The 21,653-nt window shown below is 42.2% G+C and overlaps 1 protein-coding gene across 2 annotated transcripts in view; it reads right to left on the reverse strand.

Moving 5' to 3' along the window:
- Positions 1–21,653, reverse strand: part of KHDRBS2 (KH RNA binding domain containing, signal transduction associated 2) — a 575,389-nt gene that overhangs the window by 249,540 nt on the left and 304,196 nt on the right. For both annotated transcript variants that reach the window (XM_060235372.1, XM_060235371.1), the window contains one exon: positions 9,696–9,842. In XM_060235372.1, the coding sequence (XP_060091355.1) occupies positions 9,696–9,842 (147 nt within the window). The remainder of the gene's footprint in view (positions 1–9,695; positions 9,843–21,653) is intronic.

The following is a 21,653-nucleotide window of genomic DNA, read 5'->3' on the forward strand; positions in this document are numbered from 1 at the left end:
CTTTCTTGAGTCTCTTTAGTATGTGTTTATTAGTCTGCTTTCTAGACATTCTGCTAGCCATTTATACATAGAAGGCATGTGAAATCCTTTGTTGTATACCAACTGATAACAGGCCTGTTTTTCATGCCAGATAAGCAGTCAATACTTGCAGGGATGAAAGTTACCAGAGAGACTCAACAATGAAATTCAGAGACAAAAGGCCAGCTGTTATGGGCATCTTTTGTTCATTTCCAGTAGCTGAAGGCAGTTTCTTCCTCTTATAAACTGCAACAGAGGCTTTGTTTCCACTGAGGAAAAATGATGACCATTAATATGGGATTCATACCAAAGTTATATGCTTTTTAACATCTACATTGTATTGCATTGCCCTTGATCTGTCATCTGAGGGGAAATCTACACACAAGAGTGAGTGAATACATAAGAGAAACCCTTTTTTAAAAAACAAAAACAAAACAAAACTAAGCTTGTGAACAGGCTGGGAATGCTTCTGATAATTTCAGCTATGGCTCAAATCTTCATTCAAGCTCAATACGTAATATAACCTGCTTCCTTCCCTCTCCCCCAACTGAAAAGATATATCAACTCAATCGTAAGGAGTACACAATAGGCCGGCTCTAATAATAATGATTCCTCATAAACTGATTCCTGGGTGTGTTAGAAATGGCTTATTAAGAGAGTGCTTTCATTGGCCAAATATGCCTCTGAAAAGGTCTTAATCCATGTGCATTCCAGAGCATCAGTTCCCATAATGAGTGGGCAGAAGTGATATCATCTTGAAGTAGCTATACAACTATAATTCCGTTCCCAAAGATATATGTCATTATGTTCTGCTAACATACAACTGGCTGATCATGATATGGAAATAAAAGACAAAAAGTAGTCCAGGAGATATTTTTTTCCTAGACCAAAAATTCATTGGCAGGATGCCTTAAACCAGGGGTGTCGAACGCAATTTTTATGAGGCCTGGATCTGACATAAATGAGACCTTGTTGGGCCGGGCCGTGTTGGGCCGGGCCATGTGTGTAGCTATTTATGATTAGGTAGCAGAGATATAAACTTTTTAAAGGACGCAGACACACATGATTAAAGTTTTAAAAAAACAACCCTTAAAATAAAACATGCTTAAAACATTAGCACTTGTTGGTCATAAAAGTGCTTTCTTTGTATTTCTTCCATGGGATCCAGGGAACTGGGCAATGAAAGCTCTGGCTCTTTCCCTTCCTCCCCAGGGGACAAGGAAGGGGAGGAGCCTCAACCAATGGAGATGAGCTCTGTAGCTCCTGCGCAATTGAGCAAGCCTTGCAGAGCAAGTTGAGATGCAGAAGGAAGCAAGAGAGAGGGAGAAGGAAGCAGACAAGAGCCAGTTGCTCAGGGCCCTGATAGGAGCCTTCCAGGGCCTGATTCAGCCCCCAGACTGCATGTCTGACACCTCTGCCTTAAACTCTTCAATTTTAGAGAATTATTCTTCAGGTCCTTGAACCCAGTTTTCAACATTACAAGTCTTGGGTCTACATAGGGTTGCCAATCCCTAGGTAGCGGCAGGGGATCCCCCGGTTTGGAGACCCTCCTCCTGCTTCAGGGTCGTCAGAAAGCGGGGGTGGGGAGGTAAATATCTTCTGGGAACTCTTATTCCCTAAGAAGATTTATTCCCTTAGAAAATCATGGAGAATTGATCTGTGGGTATCTGGGGCTCTGGGGGGACTGTCTTTTGGGGTAGAGGCACCAAATTGTCAGTATAGCATCTAGTGCCTCTTCCCAAAATACCCCCCAAGTTTCAAAAAGATTGGACCAGGGGGTCCAATTCTATGAGCCCCAAAAGAAGGTGCCCCTATCCTTCATTATTTCCTATGGAAGGAAGGAATTGAAAAGGTGTGCCGTCCCTTTAGATGTGATGGCCAGAACTCCCTTTGGAGTTCAATTATGCTTGTCACAGCCTTGATCTTGGCTCCACCCCAATGTCTCCTGGCTCCACCCCCAAAGTCCCCAGATATTTCTTGAATTGGACTTGGCAACCCTAGCTCTACATTGCTCCCTCAAAAATAAGATCATGACCTTATTTTGTGCTGATTGACTTTTTTCCTGTTTGGATTGTAATTGGTTCATGGCCAATAAGTCATGTGATTGTTTCCCTGAATATCCACATTGTGACAATATATGCCACAGCAAACCTTTTCAAAAGTAGTTAATTAATAGACAATTGCTTCCTTTCTAGAGCAGCACATTTACCATAAAACAAACTGCATTCTAAGCCTGTGAAAAACTTGCCAATCTTATCTATTGACAAATATGAAAATAAGTGCCTCAAATGGAATACATAGTTCTGTGCCAGAGGAAAGATTTACCAAAGATAATAGGGTCTTTGGCTCTGTGTTCTAGTTTAAAGTTACAAAAGAAACTGTTAAGCAAAAAATATGGGGATGGGGAGAGAAAAGAAAAAAAAGGTTGCTCCTTTGTAATTCAAAGCCAGTGTGGGTATACAGGAGTGCAGGGAGAAAGACTGTGCAGGTTATCACATTGCATTATTAGGAGAGAGAAGAGCTTTGCACAGAGCAATAATTGCACAGAGCAAATAATAATAGTCTGAGATACAAACCACATTTTGTATGATTGGCATGATGGAGACATCATATAAAGTAGCTATTTTGACAGCTGGATTTACACACACTTAGCATACCATGCAACCCTAAACAAAGTTATACCCTTCTAAGTTTACTGACTTCCATAAATCTGTTTAAGACTGCAGTGATAGTTTTTTAAAATATCAGGCACAATGGTGGCACAGACTTGAGAAATGTATATAATATTATCACAGGAGTGGCAAATTAAAACCACAGTTGGGAAGCTATTGTGTCCTTATTGAATGCACAGAAGGCGTGGAGATAAATGAAAGTTCTGGGCTAAAACAGAAGAAAAAAATACATGGTTCTCTGAGGGTCAGGCACAATATAAAACATGTCCATTGGTTATTGTAGGGTTTGAAAAAGGCCACAGATGTCCACACACTACAGATACAGCATACAGCTATATGCTGACATCAGTATTTTGCAGGAGGAAAAGAAATGACTCTTGACCCAAGAAGTCATAATTTAAAATACTTGTCACATAGTAAATCTCTGACAAATAAACGTTCAGCAAGTAGAGCTAGAAATTTCTAACACAAGGATTTGAAGATACCACTGAGGCAGTGATGTTTAGCAACTGGCTCTGAACTACTTATATAATCCAGAAGGAGGGGCTGTTATTTGCTTTGGAGCAAATTTAGCATAGTACCATTAAAATGTTTATTTATTTTTATTTTATTTTATTAGATTTATATCCCACCCTCCCCATGGTGGGCTCAGAGCAGCTAACAACCAGTAAAAACACAACATCAAAGCATAAAATGTAAACAATACCATAAAATAGTTAAAATTACAACATCGGTAACCAGTAGTGCTACTGATACTATCCAAGGGTCTTATCAAGTATGGCACTCATAATGTTAATACAATAATGTTGTCCAAAACTGTCAGTTATGTAGCACTTCACAGCTGTCTGTGGTAATGTCTGAGGGAAAGATTCCCCCCCCCCCCAAAATATAATAATTTTGGGTTAAAAAAATATTTCTTTTGATTTTTGGTTCTATTCCCATCTGTAAGGAGATTTCTAAAAGGCCCAGAAGTCCTTTTGATAATACCTTGGATTACTTCAAGATGCTACTACTGAGAAAGCCCCCTTACAGTTTCTGGCATCCCACACTCTAGTGAGAGCAGCCTGATATGAGCATTAGCCAGATTTTCCTCTTATAAAGGGGAAAAGGAGCTGTATGATTTCTATTTGAATTTTCCAAGGCTACATCAATAATGCAGAAATAATGCCCTGTAGACTCACCCTTACTAAGGAGATGGATTTGAGTTCAATGTACCTTGGTACTGTTCTTTTATGCAAATTCTCTGAGCAGATATTTCTTCTTGAAAATAACAGGCAAGTATGCATTTGCCAGATATAAATCCCTGCTAACACTAGCCAATGCCAATGGCAATCTCTCTGAGCTCAGAAAAAACAGAATATTTGAGAAGGCAAAATAATATACTGCATGCTACATCACAGTTCCCTATCTGGGAATAAATTCCACATACAAGCACTTCTCTTGTCCATGTGCCTACTAGATTGCAACTACTGGTTTACTACTCTTAAATAAATAAATAAATAAATAAAAATACAGCAGTGCAGTTCCCCTGAATACAGTTTTCATTTCCTTGACCCCCAGCAGCTGCACTTCCACTAAATAAAAGTGAACACACTCACAAAGCAGCCAAAACAAACAGTTTGCAAGTCCACACTTTTGTGATCTCACTGGGGCAATCACTTTACTCATGGGAGTTTCTGAATGTAATAATCTGTTGTATTGTCACCAACTCCACCAGAATAGCACAAGAAAATGAAAGTATAGGGGGTGGAGTTTTCCTCCATCCCATAATCAGGTCTTTGTTAAATTTTTAATTATACAAACGATTTCTGAAATAAATGCAGAGATTGTGCTCTCTTCCTCTCTCACACACATTGGAAAGAGCCAAGTGGTTCTGCCTGCTCATTCCTCTCCATGCAGCTTCCGTGTCCTGCTGAGATTTAAGGGCACACATACATTCTAAAACACAAAATATTCTATTCCTGTAATGGCACACAAAAGGCTACTGAAAGTTCAAAAATAAAATATTTTATTTAACTTGGAGGGGGAAAGGTCAGGTGGAATCAGGGGTAAGATGTATGAGATGAATTTATAATAAAGCTGAGATAACTTTGTAATCACACTCAATCCTGAAACTATGTTGCCAACAAGTAAGCATTTTTGCTCTCCCATGTGGTTTCTGAGGGGAGAAGGTTTTTTGTTTTTTTTAAATCTGCTTTAAATTTACAAGCAGAGGTTTCTGAGTTTCACTGACTTAAGGTTTAGAAGGCAGGAACATACAACTCCTTCTCCCCCCCCCCCCCTCTCTCTCTCTCTCTCTCTCTCTCTCTCTCTCTCTATATATATATATATATATATATATATATATATATATATATATATATATATATATATATATATATATATAAAGTGATAACTTCTCTCTTTAGAGCTACCTCCCTTTTCACTGAACAGAGATTACTTCTCTTTATTATAAGCTCTGCCTTGACAGTTTGTCACACCTGCCCACAAAGAACTGAGGAGCAGAGTAAAAAAAAATACTGTAACTCTAGTAAGTTAAGGCAGCCTAGGAATGGGCACAGACCAAGAAAATGTGATTTGGTTCATGGCATACCTGATTGATGAACCACAAACCATCATGAACTTTTAGCAGCCCAATGAACCAGTTAGGTTTGTAAGGTTAATGATGCGGTAGAACACCCCCTCTGCCATTATGATAGGGACACCAAACTGGTAGGGGATCTCCAGCTGACTCTCCTCTACCTGCCCTTCGTTTGGTGAGGATTGGATTTATGGGGTCCATCCCTCCAAAGAAGTCGCACTCAGGAATATACTTTTTGAGGAAATGACAGACACAGGTTCAGGAATGCATAGAAGGGACTCTGTGCAAGCTAGAGATATCAAATAGAGAAGACCTTTCCCTGTTCCTCCTCTACATACCCTCCAAGTTATGTGCAGATGGAACTTTGGGGATCTGAGTCATGGCTCCCCAAAAGAGATGCCCCTGGGAAAGTCATTTGGAGGAAATGTTTGGTGCAGGCTTAAAAGTGCAAATATATGGAGAACTTATAAGTGTTTCCAAGGCTGAAGTTTGGTAAATATTTTGTTTGTGTGGAGACAGTCTGGAAATGTATCTATTCATGAACCACCATGAAAGCTTGAAAGCTTGTGGAAAGTTCTTGCTGGTTGACCTGTTACAACTTCAGTTTGCAACCACGAACCAGCCAACATTCATCACAAACTTTAGTTCATGAGCCAGTTCATGTCCATCCCCATACATCACCTCGAAGTGGCATCACCCCCCGAACTATGCCCTTCCCAAGCATTATCCCCTAACTCTCCCAGCATTTGCAGAGGCAGTGTTGGGAATCCTATTTCCATATGGCATACTTTTTAGATTGTAAGAATTGCCACATACATTTGGCATTCTGAATTGATAGCATCTCAATTCAGGAATCTCATCTCAAGATTTCTATGATGATTTGACTTGATCTTTTTACCCTGTGGTATTAGGAATGTTATGCTCACAGGGCATCACGCTTTAGTCATGGGTTCTGATTCCAAACTGTCTGAAGGAATCACTCCCATATAGACTAGAGTAGAAAGGGATTGAATTCTAGCAGGAGCTGCTTTGCATGTTAGGCCACATACCACTGATGTAGCCAATCCTCCAAGAGCTTACAAAAAAGAGCCTTGTAAGCTCTTGAAGGATTGGCTACATCAGGGGTGTGTGGCCTAATAAGCAAAGGAGCTCCTGCTAGAATTCAATCCCTTTCTACTCTAGTCTATATATCCTGCTAGAATTCCACCCCTGAGAGTAGATATGGAATTTCTGCAACTTCCTTCAGAAAGCTAGTAATTACTCATGGTATAGGAAATGTCACAGGTCAGCCAGGGCTCAGCAAGAATGAGGACTCCTCAGGAGATGAGGACCCTCATGTAGCCAGCTCTGAGTCAGGAGAACCCAGAATCAGGAAGATGAGCTGCTGGCTTGTCAGGATTTGCAGCCAACACCTGGTGTAGAACCACCAATGCCCTCCAGCCCTGATTCAACAGGTGAAATTCAGTTTAACATTTCCAGCCTTTCAGTATCACCCATACCCTTAGAACACAACAGACGGAGGCTAAGAACAGAACTACTGAAGAGATGACAAAGTGCACACCTCCTGGCTCAACACTAATTGCTTGAGTAGTTGTAGAATTACTCCCAACCAGCTGACTGCAAGCATGACCCTTAAGCACTTCTTGGGTTGGTGCCCTTGCTTTACTTGCTCCACACTCTGACAGCATACCCTTCTCCTTTCCTGGCCCAGCTCCCAACAGGAAACATGTGAAGAGGAGAATGGGGTCAAGGTGGTGGAAATACATTACTATGGATTTTTTTTTTTAAAAAAATCATTTATATCATTCTTTTCCAGGTGATGCCCACTAACAGAAAACAGGAGACATGACACCAGCAACATTTGCTGAGCTTTCAGATCATACAAGCAGCAGTCAGTGAAGTGAAGTGAAGTGAAGTGAAGTGAAGTGAGGGTGGTGAGACCTAGGGGTATGATGAAGCCATTTCATGAATTTCATATTGCTAGACATTAGAGGGGAAGGAGAACACAGGGCTGCTGTGTCTGGCAGCAGCTACACATCTCCCATAATCTCTTATTCCAGCCGCACAGTGGCTCTCATCTACACAGCATATAAAAAAAGGTTAGAGTCATCTTCTTTCAATTTAGTAATGGATGTCAACCTATTTGCTACCATAATAAACAAGATTTTTTATAAACAGCAAGACCCCATAAAACAAATTAAATATGTATTGTAAAAAAAGAGAACAAAGACCAAGTTCTCTAGCACAAGCTTCTGCAGTCCAGACCCTTCGGCATGCACTTTAACAAGCCAGTTAATAATGGTTTTGTTAGTTATCTTATAAATTTGAAATGAAGTAGCAAAGGATACAGCTAACAAACAAGTAATGAAAATAAAGTTGCTACTTGTTTCCTGTGATTATTGCTGCAGTAAACCAGATCTTAAACCTTATAACAACTTGAGATGGGTTTGCTTTCCAAATTTGTTATATTATAAAGTACAAATATCAAATAATACTCAAATCACAGACAATAACACTCTGGATCTTTGAAACAGATTATATGTGTTTTGCATCAGTCTGAATATTTTTTTCTCCCCTTGTTGCAGCAGATTTGGATAAAAAGAAATACTTATCTCAAAGCAGGACACAGCAGACCTACACTACTCACTGCTAATAAAAATAGTGACAAGCAGTGCAGACATCCTAGGAGACAGGAATATTGACCTGTTCAGCCTCATGCAGCTTGCAGTCATCCAAGTCAGATGCCTCCCAGTAGGCCACATATTGTGGTTAACAATTTAATCATGTTTTTGTAGCCACACTCAGACACCAAAAACTAAAAGCTTATTAAGTCACTGGCGGTGTATGTAGTGTATATATGACTGCTGCAGATCAAGATGTGTAGGCGTGCCAAAGAGGCTAGAATTAATGCAATTTAGTAGCATAAGATGCTTGAAACTTATATAACAAAGGATATATTAACACCTTATGCTATTATGCCCTTCCTCAAGCACACACATCTGGCTTGTACCAGAAGCAGAAAACTCTAAGGATAGAGCATTAGAGGCAGTGGGATTTCAGTGGGACTCATTTAACTATGATAGATTTGTATTCTTCCACACCTGCAATCATTATCTGCAATAAAAATATTTCTAGTACATTAGGGCCACAAGTTCCCTTCTGTTTCCTCAGCAGTGCAGGAAAATGGGGAAGCGATAACTCTAACACCACAATATAATTCCAGTGAAAACCCAGAAATTATATCACTGTTATGTGAACAGTAGATTTCCATTGAAACCATGGGAAATCCATAGTGTTTTGATGCAATCCTAGAGTGTCACCCTGATATGATGATGTCACTTCCAGGTTTGTGCTGGAAGTGATGGTGTGGCTGGCATCAGAATGATGCAAATTAACAGGTTCCATTTCATGAAAAAAAACCTTGGCCCTTCCCCCTCTCAATTTTTTTTAATTGTCACCCCTTTTTTTGCAAATTGCAGAGAGGATCTGAGAACAGCATAAAATTGTCACAAAGTCAAAGTGAGGTCAGAACACATCATATACTTAAATCTGGATGGCCCCCTCCAGGTGGAACGAAACATCCCTGATATGCTAGGATCACCTCAGTCAGAACACTTGATTTGAAATAAAAATATTAAAGTGGTAGTTTTGGAGGGATAGGGAAACACTAATAAAGAAGTAGAACAGAAGAATAATCAAGGTGAAACTGTGCCCACCTTCTGTTAAGCACTCAGGGAAGATCTGCAAACATTCTGTTAGCTGGCTTTTCTTTTTACTTTGGAAAATTGCCAACACGCCAACAGGACCCCAACGTTCCTTCACAACCAGAGAGAGTGCAAAAGGAAGATCCAGAAAAATTCAAAGAGGGGTGTGCCTTGGCGTTAAAATCAAAATGAACCAAAATCATCCTGCTTCAAGGGGAAAGAAGAATAATCAAGGTGAAACTGCCCCCACCTTTCACCACATGTTTTCATGAGTGAAAATTTGATGAAACTAGAAATTTCATTAGAACATATTGGGGGTCATTTATTAAGCAATCCTCATGAAGCTATCAAATGAGTGCATAGTTCCAACTTTTAAAATGAGCTCCCTCTCAATTTCTTCCCTAAAAAGCGAAGGGTACTCTACTCTGCCTTCCTTGATACCTCATGAAACATCAGGCAAAAATTTCCACCTAGGGTTTCATAAGACAATACCTAGTACTCCTTAGATCACCTAACAATCCATAAAAGCAGTTTTAAATGCAAACTAAGAATTCTGTAAGCATTGTGTAGGTATGCGATGCTCTTCAACCTGTGTTCAAGACAATGCTGACTGTTAGAAAAGCTCACAAGCAACACTAGTTACAATTTTCAAGCACTTCTTCACTCAGTGCAACAGAGTAATCAAAACATATATTTGGAAAAATTCTACAAGCAACTTACTGGAACAAGGAATTTTTTAATTTCTTCCAAGGCATGACTCATCCGTGAATAAGCTTCCCCAGGGGGGGCAAACACTTCAATTAATACGTGTAGTTCATCACTCAAGTGTGCATATTTGGCTTCCCCACTCTTCCTTAATTCTTCTTCCTGTGGAATAGTGCATTTTTAGAAATAGAAATCTATTCATTTTGCATTGATTTAGCATTTACAGAGAACACGACAAAAGGGCATAATCTAGGCAGATTTACAACAAAATGAGACCCTTTGATAAGCGGAAATCTGCTATAAATTACTTGAAGATCTGAAAATCACTTTTGAGTGTTAGAGTGATAAAACCCAGCATAATTATCATCTACAACAGATTTTAATCAGTAAAGACAAAAAAAAATGTTAAAATACTTCAGGGATGCTTTGAAATTTCGTTATGATGTAGCAACTTACATTTAAAGCAGAAGGTTCAGGCTTTCCCCCCTGAGTATCTAATACTGTGGACTCAGTAAATAAGATGAGGAGATTAATACTTCAATTCATATGAGCAAAGGGACTTGGAAATACAGCCTTCTGGATGTGTTCTCAAATAAGACTGAGACTGGTGGTGTAAAAACCATCCAAACACTTCAGAAGAGTTAGAACAAAGTTTGATTGCAGTGGCATCTTCAAGACCAACGAAGCTTATTTTTGGGTATATGCTTTAGGGTATTTTGGGGTATATGCTTTATTTTTGGGTATTTTTATGCATGCACACTTCTTCAGTATTTATATCTGAAGAAGTGTGTATGCAGTTTACAAGTATGTTTACAAAGTATGCAGTTTACAGTATGTTTACAAAGCGGTTGTGATGACAACCCTCATCTACGGCTCCGAATCGTGGGTTTTATACCGTCATCACCTGCGACTCCTTGAGCGCTTTCATCAGCGCTGCCTTCGCACCATCTTCAACATCCACTGGAGTGACTTTGTGACCAACACTGAAGTTCTCAAGCGGGCGGAGGTTACCAGCATCGAGGCACTGCTGTTGAAGACGCAGCTGCGCTGGGCAGGCATATTTCTAGGATGGAAAACCACCGCCTTCCCAAGATTGCCCTGTATGGCGAACTCTCCACCGGCCATCGAAATAGAGGGGCACCAAAGAAGAGGTACAAGGACTCCTTGAAGAAATCCCTTGGCACCTGTCGCATCAACCATCACCAGTGGTCTGACCTAGCCTCAGATCGCAAAGCATGGAGGCACACCATCCACCAGGCTGTTTCTTCTTTTGAGAACGCACGCATAGCTGGTCTTGAGGACAAAAGGAGATTGAGGAAGAATTGCACTGCTACAGCACCAACCCTAAATCAGACTTTTCCCTGCAGCCACTGTGGCCAGACCTGCCTGTCCCGCATTGGTCTTGTCAGCCACCAGCGAGCCTGCAGCAGACGTGGACTATTGCACCCTTCTTAAATCTTCGTTCATTCGCGAAGCCAAGCCGAGAGAGTGTATGCATAAGGAAGTTTAAACCCAGAATTAAATTTTGTTTGTTTTAGAGGTGAAACTGAATTCAAACTCAATTCTGTGGTGAAACTGAATTCAGACCAACATGGCTACCCACATGAATCTAAATTCAGAAGAGTGCAAGTCATTTGATGTTTTAACACACACACCCTCCTATATATGGGGCTCCAATGTAGAACAAATGCTGAAGAGGACAACCAAAATTATTATTAGTAAAAATAACCCTATAACCCTGGAGAGCTACAGCCACTCTGACTGGACCTGCGAGGAGGAGGGGGGGAGCTTGAAATGCCCAGCCATTTCATATTTCCAGAAGCTTAGAACATTTTATATTTTTAGTTTCTACTGTGGTGCTTGTGCATTTTCTTGATGTTTTGTTTTAAAAACTGCATTGCCAAATACTTTTATTCTCCGACCTTTCCATTTTAGTCATGGGCCTGGGGGGGGGGGGAGATTTGGGAGGTGTCAGTTATCAAAGACTATTAAATAAACAAAATATAGCAAACAAAATATAAGCATGTTTGTATTTTAATTTAAAATAATATATTTTATTGTGTTTGTGTCCTTTATAAAGTTTATGTGTCTCTAGCGGCGACGTGGCCAAACTACACGAGTCGCTCAACGACACAACCACCGAGACAGTGGCTTAAGCTAGAGGACTGTGGCGGGTGGGGTGAGGCTCAGAACTTGGCATTGTAGGGGCTGTTGGCAGCAGAGAATTTCCATATGTATAGAATAGGTGGGAGCATGGTTTATCCATTAAGCAAAATGGGGTAGGGGTCAGCCAACGCGATGGAAGAAGATTTGGGTCCTCTTATTGGCGGGAGGGACAGGAATAGGCCCCCAGGTTGGCCGTTGTGGGGTACGTTTGTCTCATGCTTGTGGCCGGTGTTCCATGTAGCAAAATACTTTGCTTGTTCTGAATAAAAATTTTTTAAAAAATAAAGTTTATGATACCTGGCATTACATTTTATGACGCACATGGCATAGCTTGACAAAGTCCCATTTATGTCCAATCCAGTCCTCATAACAAGTAAATTTGACACCCCTGATCTACCCAAACCTCACTTCTGCTGCAGACGCCTAGTTCCCCTCCTCCCACATTTTTCTTTTGTGTTAGAGATTTTACATAAGCATAATTTTGGTGGTGAAGGTGGAGAAGTTGCCTAGCACATTTCCATTCAGACTGCTTAGGATCCATGCCAGTAGACTTTTAAAGACTCTGAAATAAATTGTCAGTGCATCCACAGTGCCTGCACATATTAAACACAATCCAGAAATGTTAAGCAGACATTTCACTGAAATTAGTGCTTAACTCCCATTGATTTCAGTGGGATTTAAACATGCTTAATCTTCCTATATTGATTATTGATAATACTGAGAAGTGTAGACTCTTTAAAAAATCTCAGATGTCCAGAGAGCATATCCAAATGTACATCAGAATGTAGGTAATCTACTGATATTGCTTTCAGTAGATGTCTTCTTTGTTATGAATCATGAGGAAAAACAGAATATAAATGTTTTAAAAATAAATAAATAATGAAATCTATATGGTATACTACATACTTAGATAGGAATTTGGATGAGTAAATCAGCTTGACAATTCTAATTCTCTTTACAAATTACCCTAGGAGAGAACAGAGAGGATGTGATCAATACATGCATCTGCTGAGGACAGTTCCCTTATTCCATGCTCCTTATAGTTGAAATACAGCAGTTCCTTCATAACATAAAATACTTGCTATCACCTAGAACTTTTGCCTCGAACCCAGTGTCACCATAAAACTGGTCAAGAAAGGACCCAGGGAGTAGCTACATCTGGGAAGCTTAGGACAATATTACCACAGAACTTCAAGTAAAGATCCCCTCTAATTCTCCACTCACGTTCTCATTATGAATAGCTAATACTTGATCCTCCCTGGAGCCCCTTTCAGTTGTTATATTTTACCATTTGTATAGGGAGAACATGGAAGGGAAGGCAAAATGGTATAGCCCATGGAGTTACGGCAGATGAAGCGAGGACTCAGATGACAGAGAGGCAGTGGCGACGTCATTGAGACGAAGCGACTAGAACATCTTATAGAGAGTTTATGAGGTCCTATGAGATGGCAGTCAAAGCCGCAAAGAAAATGTACTTTGCGACCAAGATTGCATCTTCAATTTCACGCCTGGCACAATTGTTCAATACAATTTGGACCCTTACAACGCTGCCACAAGGCTGGTTATATTCTAAGGAATTGGAGATTGGCTGTGAGGCCTTTGCAAATTTCTTTGCAGATAAGATCTTGTCACTCCGCCACGACCTTCCCGCCACATTGGAGACAGTATGTGAACTCGAGGCCCCCTGCCTGTCTTCTGGTTTTGTCCTGGATTGCTTCGATACTCTCAGCCTAGAGGAAGTTGACAGGATCCTCTCTACTGCACACCCTACAACTTGTGATCTGGACCCTTGCCCCTCCTGGCTTATTAAAGCTTGCCAGAGGGAGCTCAAATATCCTATATGGGATATTGTGAATAGATCCCTTATGGAAGGGTGTTTTCCAACACCTCTTAAAGAGGCTGTGGTCCGCCCTCTCTTGAAAAAATCACCACTAGACCCGGCTGAATTGGCACACTACCAGCCGGTCTCGAATTTACCCTTCTTGGGTAAAATTATTGAGAGGGCAGTGGCGTTGCAGTTACAGAGCTTTCTGGAAGACGCTTCCGTTTTAGATCCCCACCAGTCCAGCTTTTGCCCAGGCCATGGGGTAGAGATAGTGCTGGTCGCCCTGGTAGATAACCTCCAGCGGCACCTGGATTGAGGTGGCTTGGCAGTACTGATGTTGTTAGACCTATTGGGAGCGTTCAATACAGTCGACCATCGGTTGCTGACCCGCTGTCTCGCCGACACGGAGATTTAGGGGTTGGCCTTACAATGGCTTTTCTCTTTCCTTGATGGTCGGGGACAAAGGGTGGCGATTGGGGGTGAACTGTCCCAGAGAAAAGCGCTTGACTGCAGGGTGCCTCGGGGGGGGGGGTGCTCTCCCCGATGTTGTTTAACATCTACATGCGCCCCCTTGGCCAGATTGCCCAGAGGTATGGGCTGGGTTGTCACCAGTAAACTGATAACACTCAGCTCTATCTGCTGATGGATGGACGGCCTGGCTGTGTCCCAGAAAATCTGGACCTGGCACTGCAAGCCGTGGCTGGATGGCTTAGGCTGAGTAGACTGAAGCTAAATCCAGTGAAGACAGAGGTCCTTTGCCTGGGTCGCGGGGGTTCAGGAAGGGAAATTCCCCTACCAGCCTTTGATTGTGTGCCACTAACAATGGCGCGCAAGGTCAGGAGCTTGGGGGTACTACTGGAGCCTGCCTTGACAATGGAGGCCCAGATAGCAGCCACTGCTAAGTCCTCATTTTTTCATCTTAGGCGAGCAAGGCAGTTGGTTCCCTTCCTGGAGCACGGCGACCTGGCAACAGTGATCCATGCAATGGTCACCTTGAGGCTGGACTACTATAATGCCCTCTACATGGGGCTGCCCCTGTGCTGAACCCAAAAGTTGCAGCTAGTGCAGAACGCTGCAGCCCGGCTGTTATTATGGCTGCCCAGGCAGGAGCACATTCAGCCGGGACTGCGGGAACTGCACTGGCTGCCAATAGTATACCGGGTTCGTAACAAGGTGCTGGTTATTACCTTTAAAGTTACTGGATGAAGTGAGGGCCTTGCAGAACCTTGGACAGTTCCACAAGGCCTGCAAGACTGTCCTCTTCCGGTTAGCATACAACTGACTGGCATTTAAGAACTTGGGAGGAAGCCCATTACCATCAGATTAACACCAAATTAATAGACTGTTTCTGTTCCTTTGTCTTAACTGTCTTAATTGTTTTAACTACTGTAAATTATTGAATATGTATTTTAATATTTATTAATGTTATTGTTCTATGCTTTTATGTTGTAAGCCACCCTGAGTTCGCCTCGGTGGGGAGGGCGGGATAGAAATCAAATAAATAAATAAATAAATCTTGTCAGATTTCAGATACTAAGCAAGGTTGGTACTTGGATGGGAGAACCCTAAGGAAGATTCTGCAGTTGCCTTGAAAGCCCTTCACTGGGGGTTGCTATAAGTCAGCCGTGACTTGATGGCACTTCACACACACATGGGGAGAGTACACTAAACACAATCCTCACAATTCATGTGATCTCCATTTTGTCTGAAAGGCACCAGTGCTTTGGTTAAATTAACTTCTCTGCGTAACTAAGTGTAAAATATTCTATAGTATCCCAGCAGAATATGCTATGGGGTCTGGAGATGTTTGTTTGGACATTCTGGCCCAAATAGATAATCAAAAATAACTTATTGGTATTCTTCAGATATATTTGGGTCTCTGGATGGTATCTTGGATGTTTTGGGATACTGGAAAATGTGTCCTGGAAAATTCCACTAATATTTAGAAGTAACTGGAATATTGGAAGCCAGTATTTTTAGGCTTCCAGGAATGCCCCATCCCCTTCATCTTGTCTTGCCAAGCCTTCCCCATCCCCTTCATCTTGTCTTGCCAAGCCATACTGATTTGGCTTTAATTTTGTCCGTTGAGATTGGTTTTGTTGGTCTTGCAACAATGTGGGGGGTTTTCTTGCTCAGATTGGTTTGTGTCAGGGTTTTAGTTTCCATTGGATTTTGTGGCTTGGATTCTCTGATTTGACATTTGTTGTGTTCATCTTTATCACACTGCCCTGTTCTTCTGCTGGGATGACCTGGTCCTGCATTGGTTGGGCTTGTTGGTTCTGTCTGCTTTGGGAGGCTTTTGGCCAGTGGTTGCTTTGCTTGTTCTTGTGTCTTGGGCTGTTTTTTTCCCAGGAGAAAGTATGCCCCCCACCCCCAGAAACAATGGGGATGGTTTGTTCAGAGGCCAATTTATTTGAAACTTGGGAGTTATTTAGTAGACAGGCACCAGCAGCTTTGCTGCAATTTTAGTGGCATTTGCTAACAAAAAAAAAAAAAACCAAACAAATCTCCCAAAAATCCAACCCTCTTGAAAAATCCCCCCAAATGGAGCCAAATATCAGAATCCACCCACACCCTCCCCCCAGAAAGCCTGAGTCAATACCAAACTAGTATCATTTTTTGTTAGTTTAAAAAGTGTGAAAAGCAAGATCAGCGAATAAATAAATACATGAACTAGACCAGATTCCCCAGGAGCCTGCAGAATTACTGCTTTGAGCCAACTGCACAGTTAGATTACTATTTTTCCCTGCTACTTGGAATATTGCCAGTGTATCATGACTGACAGGGTCACAGGCATATTATGTATTTGAATTTATTCCTAACAATGTCCTTGTAATTTTTATATGCCTTTACTGGCTGTGATTCAAATTGAGGCCATCCAGAGTAGAGGGAATTTCAAGACAACAGTTTACCACCTTCGCAATTGCAACTGTGCATTCTGTGAGTGAGTTACTGGATGGATAGAAGCAATGCATTGAGGTGGGAGGAGAGTCAACACCAGAAGGCTGATGTTTCTAGTTAAGAACATAGGAGTAACAACTATTTGCTGTGTAGACAGGAGAGTGAGAGCACAACATTGCCCAGAGCTATACTTACCGCTTCTCATCTTTTCTCTCAGTTGCTCTGCTAGCCTTCATGTGTGACAGAGCTTTCTGAATGATAATGCAATGGTGCGTGTGTGATGAGCCATATAAAAGTTGCAAGTCCTTCAAGTTAGGAATCTGGAACAGGTGCGGGAAACAAAGTCCAAGCTTGATGCTATTCTTTAACTCTTCATTACTACAGAAGTGGTATATTATTTTTCCACCTGATTGCCAGGAGATGTGTTCTCTTTCTTCTTTGACACTCTTACTCAGAAACTGATTACTCTAGCTGTATTTCATAAGGAAAACCCTTAAAATAATGAAATGGGTCACTCAGAGACACTCAGATTTGAAAAAAAGAAAGATACACATGTCTCCTCTTGAATCTGCTTAGTGCAGGGGCTGCTTGATACCACATGGCTGAGAGTTGCACAGAAAAAGCTGAGTAAATCTAATGTTATCCTTCAAGTTATCTAAGACGTTATGTTTCTTTGGGCTACAAAAACAAATGACAATAGCTCTAAAACAACTCTTGTGCAATCTTTTGCATTAACATTTTTGGAATGGTGTTAATGCTCATTTTCTCTTCAATCATGCTTCTTCAGACACAACCCAATGGTAATATGTGCAAACTCCTTCAGCTCATGCAATACTTTCCATTCATTGGTTAATCCCCCCCCATTTAGTTAATTAGCCTTATACTTGTCATCAGGGGTTTTTTTTTTGAGCAGGAACGCACAGGAACGCAGTTCCGGCTGGCTCGTTGGCAGCTCTGGCTGGCTTGGTGGCAGGGTGTGTGGCTTAATATGCAAATGAGTTCCTGTTGTGCTTTTTCTACCAAAAAAGCCTGTGTGAAACCATGGTGATGTCAGGGAGTATGGCCTAATATGCAAATAAGTTCCTGCTGAGCTTTTTCTACAAAAAAAAGCCCTGCTTGTCATGCAGATTATCTTCCTTCCCTAGTCCAGCTCATGGCAGATGCATTGCAAAATCTTGTTTTGATTCTTTTTATAATATGTTCTTTGCCAAGGCCTAGCATGGTCCTGATCCAGCCTCACTGGATAAAAAGGCAGTTCCCTGGGCACCCAAACTGCATTCACATATGAGAGCCGAGCCAGAGGGGCACTGACAATGCTGGTGGCAAGTTCTGGAATGTTGGAGGCAGACAACACCAAGGGAAAGAGGTGGTAAGTAGCAGGACATGGGCTGCTGGTGATGCCATCAGCTGGCAATGGCTTGCTGAAGGTTGCACCGGATGAGAAGAAGCCTTACCGGGGGCCAGTGGAGCAGGAGCCTGTGGTAACTTTATGAAGTCAGGCAAGCAGCCCAGACAGTCTGATGGCAACCAGTGGGGTGGTGGGATCATGCTGAGGCCAGCCTGGGCAGGCCAGAGAGGGAGATGGGGAAAGAGTATTCCTCAAAGCCCCAGACTGGTATGTAAGGAGGCAGAAGGAGGGGCAGTCCAGAGGAAATTAGAATCACCTTGGGGTGGTTAGCAACAGGACCAGATTGGGCCAAGACTCAAGGGGGGGGGGGTTGGGTCTCATAAAAGGGAGTGTCTCAGATCAAGTCATGGAGGAGTGAAGGACTGAGTACATGTGGTGGGACAGAGAAAGAGTGTGATAATGAGCCAGTTCTGGGAAGGAAGAGGAACTGGGTGACAGAACCCACTCCCTTTTCTACTCTGAGGCCTGTGGGACAGACTGCCTGACCTCAGCCTGGACAACAGCTGAATCGGGCAGGTGTGGAAGGAACCTCATAGGATAGAAGAAGAGGAGCTAGTTTTTATACCCCGCCAAAGGAGTCTCAAAGCAGCTTATAATTGCCTTCCTTTCCCCTCCCTACAAAAGACACTCTGTAAGGAAAGTGGGGCTGAGAGAGCTCTGAGAGAACTGTGACTGACCCAAGGTCACCCAGCTGGCTTTATGTTGAGGAGTGGGGAATCAAACACAGTTCTCCGGATTAGGATCTGCCACTCTTAAACACTATACCACACTGGCATCCAGCTACTTTCCTGCTCTTAATTCTTCTAAAAGGAAGAACAAATTAATTGAATTAGTGTTTAAATTTACAAACATCTTTCAATTCAATTGATGGGTCTTCTATTTCAGAAGGAATTGGACAGTCAAAAATGTATCATTTTTAGGTTCTTTGGGTGGCATGCTGCTCTCCCACAAAAATAATGAACTTAGATATATATTTTAAAACCACCCCCAAACTTCCCCAGAAAGTAATATTATTAATGGATATGTATCAGCAGTTTGTAGATGTTAAATCAGTAAACATGAGTGCACTAAGCATTACCAGTTATCATCATCCAAATCATCCTTCATAATTAAAACTACTCTCTCAATCTCTCTTTGATGGTCCGGAATGCATATAAAGGGGCATAGCTATTCAAGTGATTTTGAGGACTCCAGTACCTGCATCATTTGGTAACTGTGCTTCAAATAGTCATAAATATGCAAATCACACCAATCATTTTCAGACTTTTTTCCCTAAATACACATCATAGGTCAAATTCATCAGATAAGAAAAGTTAATTGTAGACTGGTGGCATTAATTAGTTTCTGGCAATGATCCAGCTGAGAGGAAGGAGAAACGCTGGTGGTCTCAGTAATAATCACTAATAATCTTACAACTATTCCTCTGAATGAAGTAAAATATTATATTAAGTAAATTAACAGTGCAATCCTAAGAACACCTTCCTTGAAATAAGACCCATTGAATAGCCCTGAGAAGCAGACAGAGTAGACCTGTTTAGGATTGCTGTCTAAGCCTGAATGGTGAAAGCTTAAACTTCTTGCTACTGCTTAAAGCCAACCCCAATCCAAGCCTAAAGTAGCAGCAGAAATTCCACACCCAACATTGTTTCATAACTTAAATACTAGAATGCTAGCTTGGGTTTGCTTCAGGTCTTGATCATTAAGTTTACCTCCCTGCTCAGTAGTCAAATATAACAGAAACAATACTGGGTAAGGTCTTTTAAAATAATTTTTGCTTTTAACTTTTATTTAGGGTGATAGCTTTATGAGCAGTACTAGCTATTGATAGATAGGTGATAGTAGGTAGTTAGGTAGTTAGGTAGGTGATAGATAGACAGGGGTCGTTTTCGCACTCACCTTCCGCCGGCGCGACCCCCCTCTTCACCGCGCAGGATCTGCGCGGATTTCGCACTAAACGCTGCGGAGCAGCCAGAAAAGCCGGAAGCTCCCGTCGCAAAAGCAGCGCAAACGCCAAACTGCTTTTTGGCGGTTTCAGTTTGAGCGGCTTTTGCGCCGGGAGCTTCCGGCTTTTCTGGCTGCTCCGCAGCGTTTAGTGCGAAATCCGCGCAGATCCTGCGCGGTGAAGAGGGGGGTCGTGCCGGCGGAAGGTGAGTGCGAAAACGACCAGACAGACCGATTTCCCACTCACCTTACGCCACTCCCACATTCCTCTTCTCAGCGGGGTTTCCTTCTGATTTCACACTGTCTGCCCCGGGGCTGCAGCTAGCATCAGCTTTTTCATGCAGCAAACAGATACCTCTAAAAGCCAGTTTCAGTTTGCCATGCGAAAAAGCTGACACTAGCTGTAGCCCTGGGGCAGATAGTGTGAAATCGGAAGGAAGCCCCGCTGAGAAGAGGAACATGAGAGCAGAGTAAGGTGAGTGGGAAATCAGTCATAGATAATGTTTACCTCCCCCCACACACCATTTTTAGCCTTTATCCCCCTACTTGGTATTAGACAAACAAATGCAAAAAAAAAATGTTAGTAATCAAGTTGGATTCAAAATATGCCCTCGGGAGTACACCTTTTATGTTCAATTTCCAGGGAAGAATTTAAGCCCTGCTTTTACTAGATTCTTCCAGTAATGTGTTAGAGACTATTTACAAGTGGGGATCCACAAAAACTTGCAGGGAGGCATCTCATCCTGCTCCCCCCATTTCCTCATTCTCCCCCCAAAAGCCCCATAGCATCTCTTTTGGCTTCTTTCTTATTTCCACTTTCTCTTATTAGTCAATCTAACTATATCTGATCCTCGGTCTTCAGATTTCCCTCTCCACGCCCCCCCCAGCAGCCTCCAATTGCATGCACTGGGCTAGGCCCATCTGCATGGTTGGGAACCCTCAAGGATTTGTAGGGGGGCACATAACTTTTCCACTTATCCCCCTTATTTCCCCTTTCCCTCCTATTAAAACACCCTTGATGTCTGGAAGGTGCTCTGTGCTTGGAGCATCTCCCCTGTTGCCAAGCCAGTTGTGGTTCCAGCCATGGTGGAAGTGGTGTTCAGAAGCTGCTCCAGGCCCAAGAGTGTCTCTCAGATGCCGCTGCCACCATATCTGGGTCCAGAGTGGCTCCCAGATGCAGCTAGGCCACAAGTAGAGCCTGGAGTGGCTCCCAGATGCCAACATCACAAGGTTCAGAGTGGCTCCTATTGTCTGCTGCCACCACTGCTGGGCCTAGACCAGCTCCTGGACGCTGTCGCCATGGTTGGGCCCAGAGCTGCCATAGTTGGCCCTGAGCATCTTATGAACTCTAATGCTACCAGTTCTGAAGAAGGATGGTAAGTGCAAACAATACTTTTTTATTATTATTTTGAGAGAAAATTAACCCCCCCACACCATTAAAAACTCCAGACTTTTCTGCAAACCTGTGAGACTCCCCAAGTTTGCAGGAAAATTGGTTTAGACCAATTTTGCACTAGACATTTAATCCTGGTTTGGCTCAGTCCCCAAACTGATATTCTGCACTAGAATCAGAGAAACCAACTCTGTGATTCTATGATTTTAGTGTAGAATGTCAGTTTAAGGACAGAACTAAACCAGGATTAAAGGTCAAGTGGGAAATTGGTTTTAGCGTGACTGTGACCCCAGTCCACAGATTTATATTGGAAGTGGGAGCACACTTGAGAAACTGAGA

The sequence above is a fragment of the Heteronotia binoei genome, chromosome 1 (genome assembly GCF_032191835.1).
Source record: "Heteronotia binoei isolate CCM8104 ecotype False Entrance Well chromosome 1, APGP_CSIRO_Hbin_v1, whole genome shotgun sequence".
NCBI classification, from domain to species: Eukaryota; Metazoa; Chordata; class Lepidosauria; order Squamata; family Gekkonidae; genus Heteronotia; species Heteronotia binoei.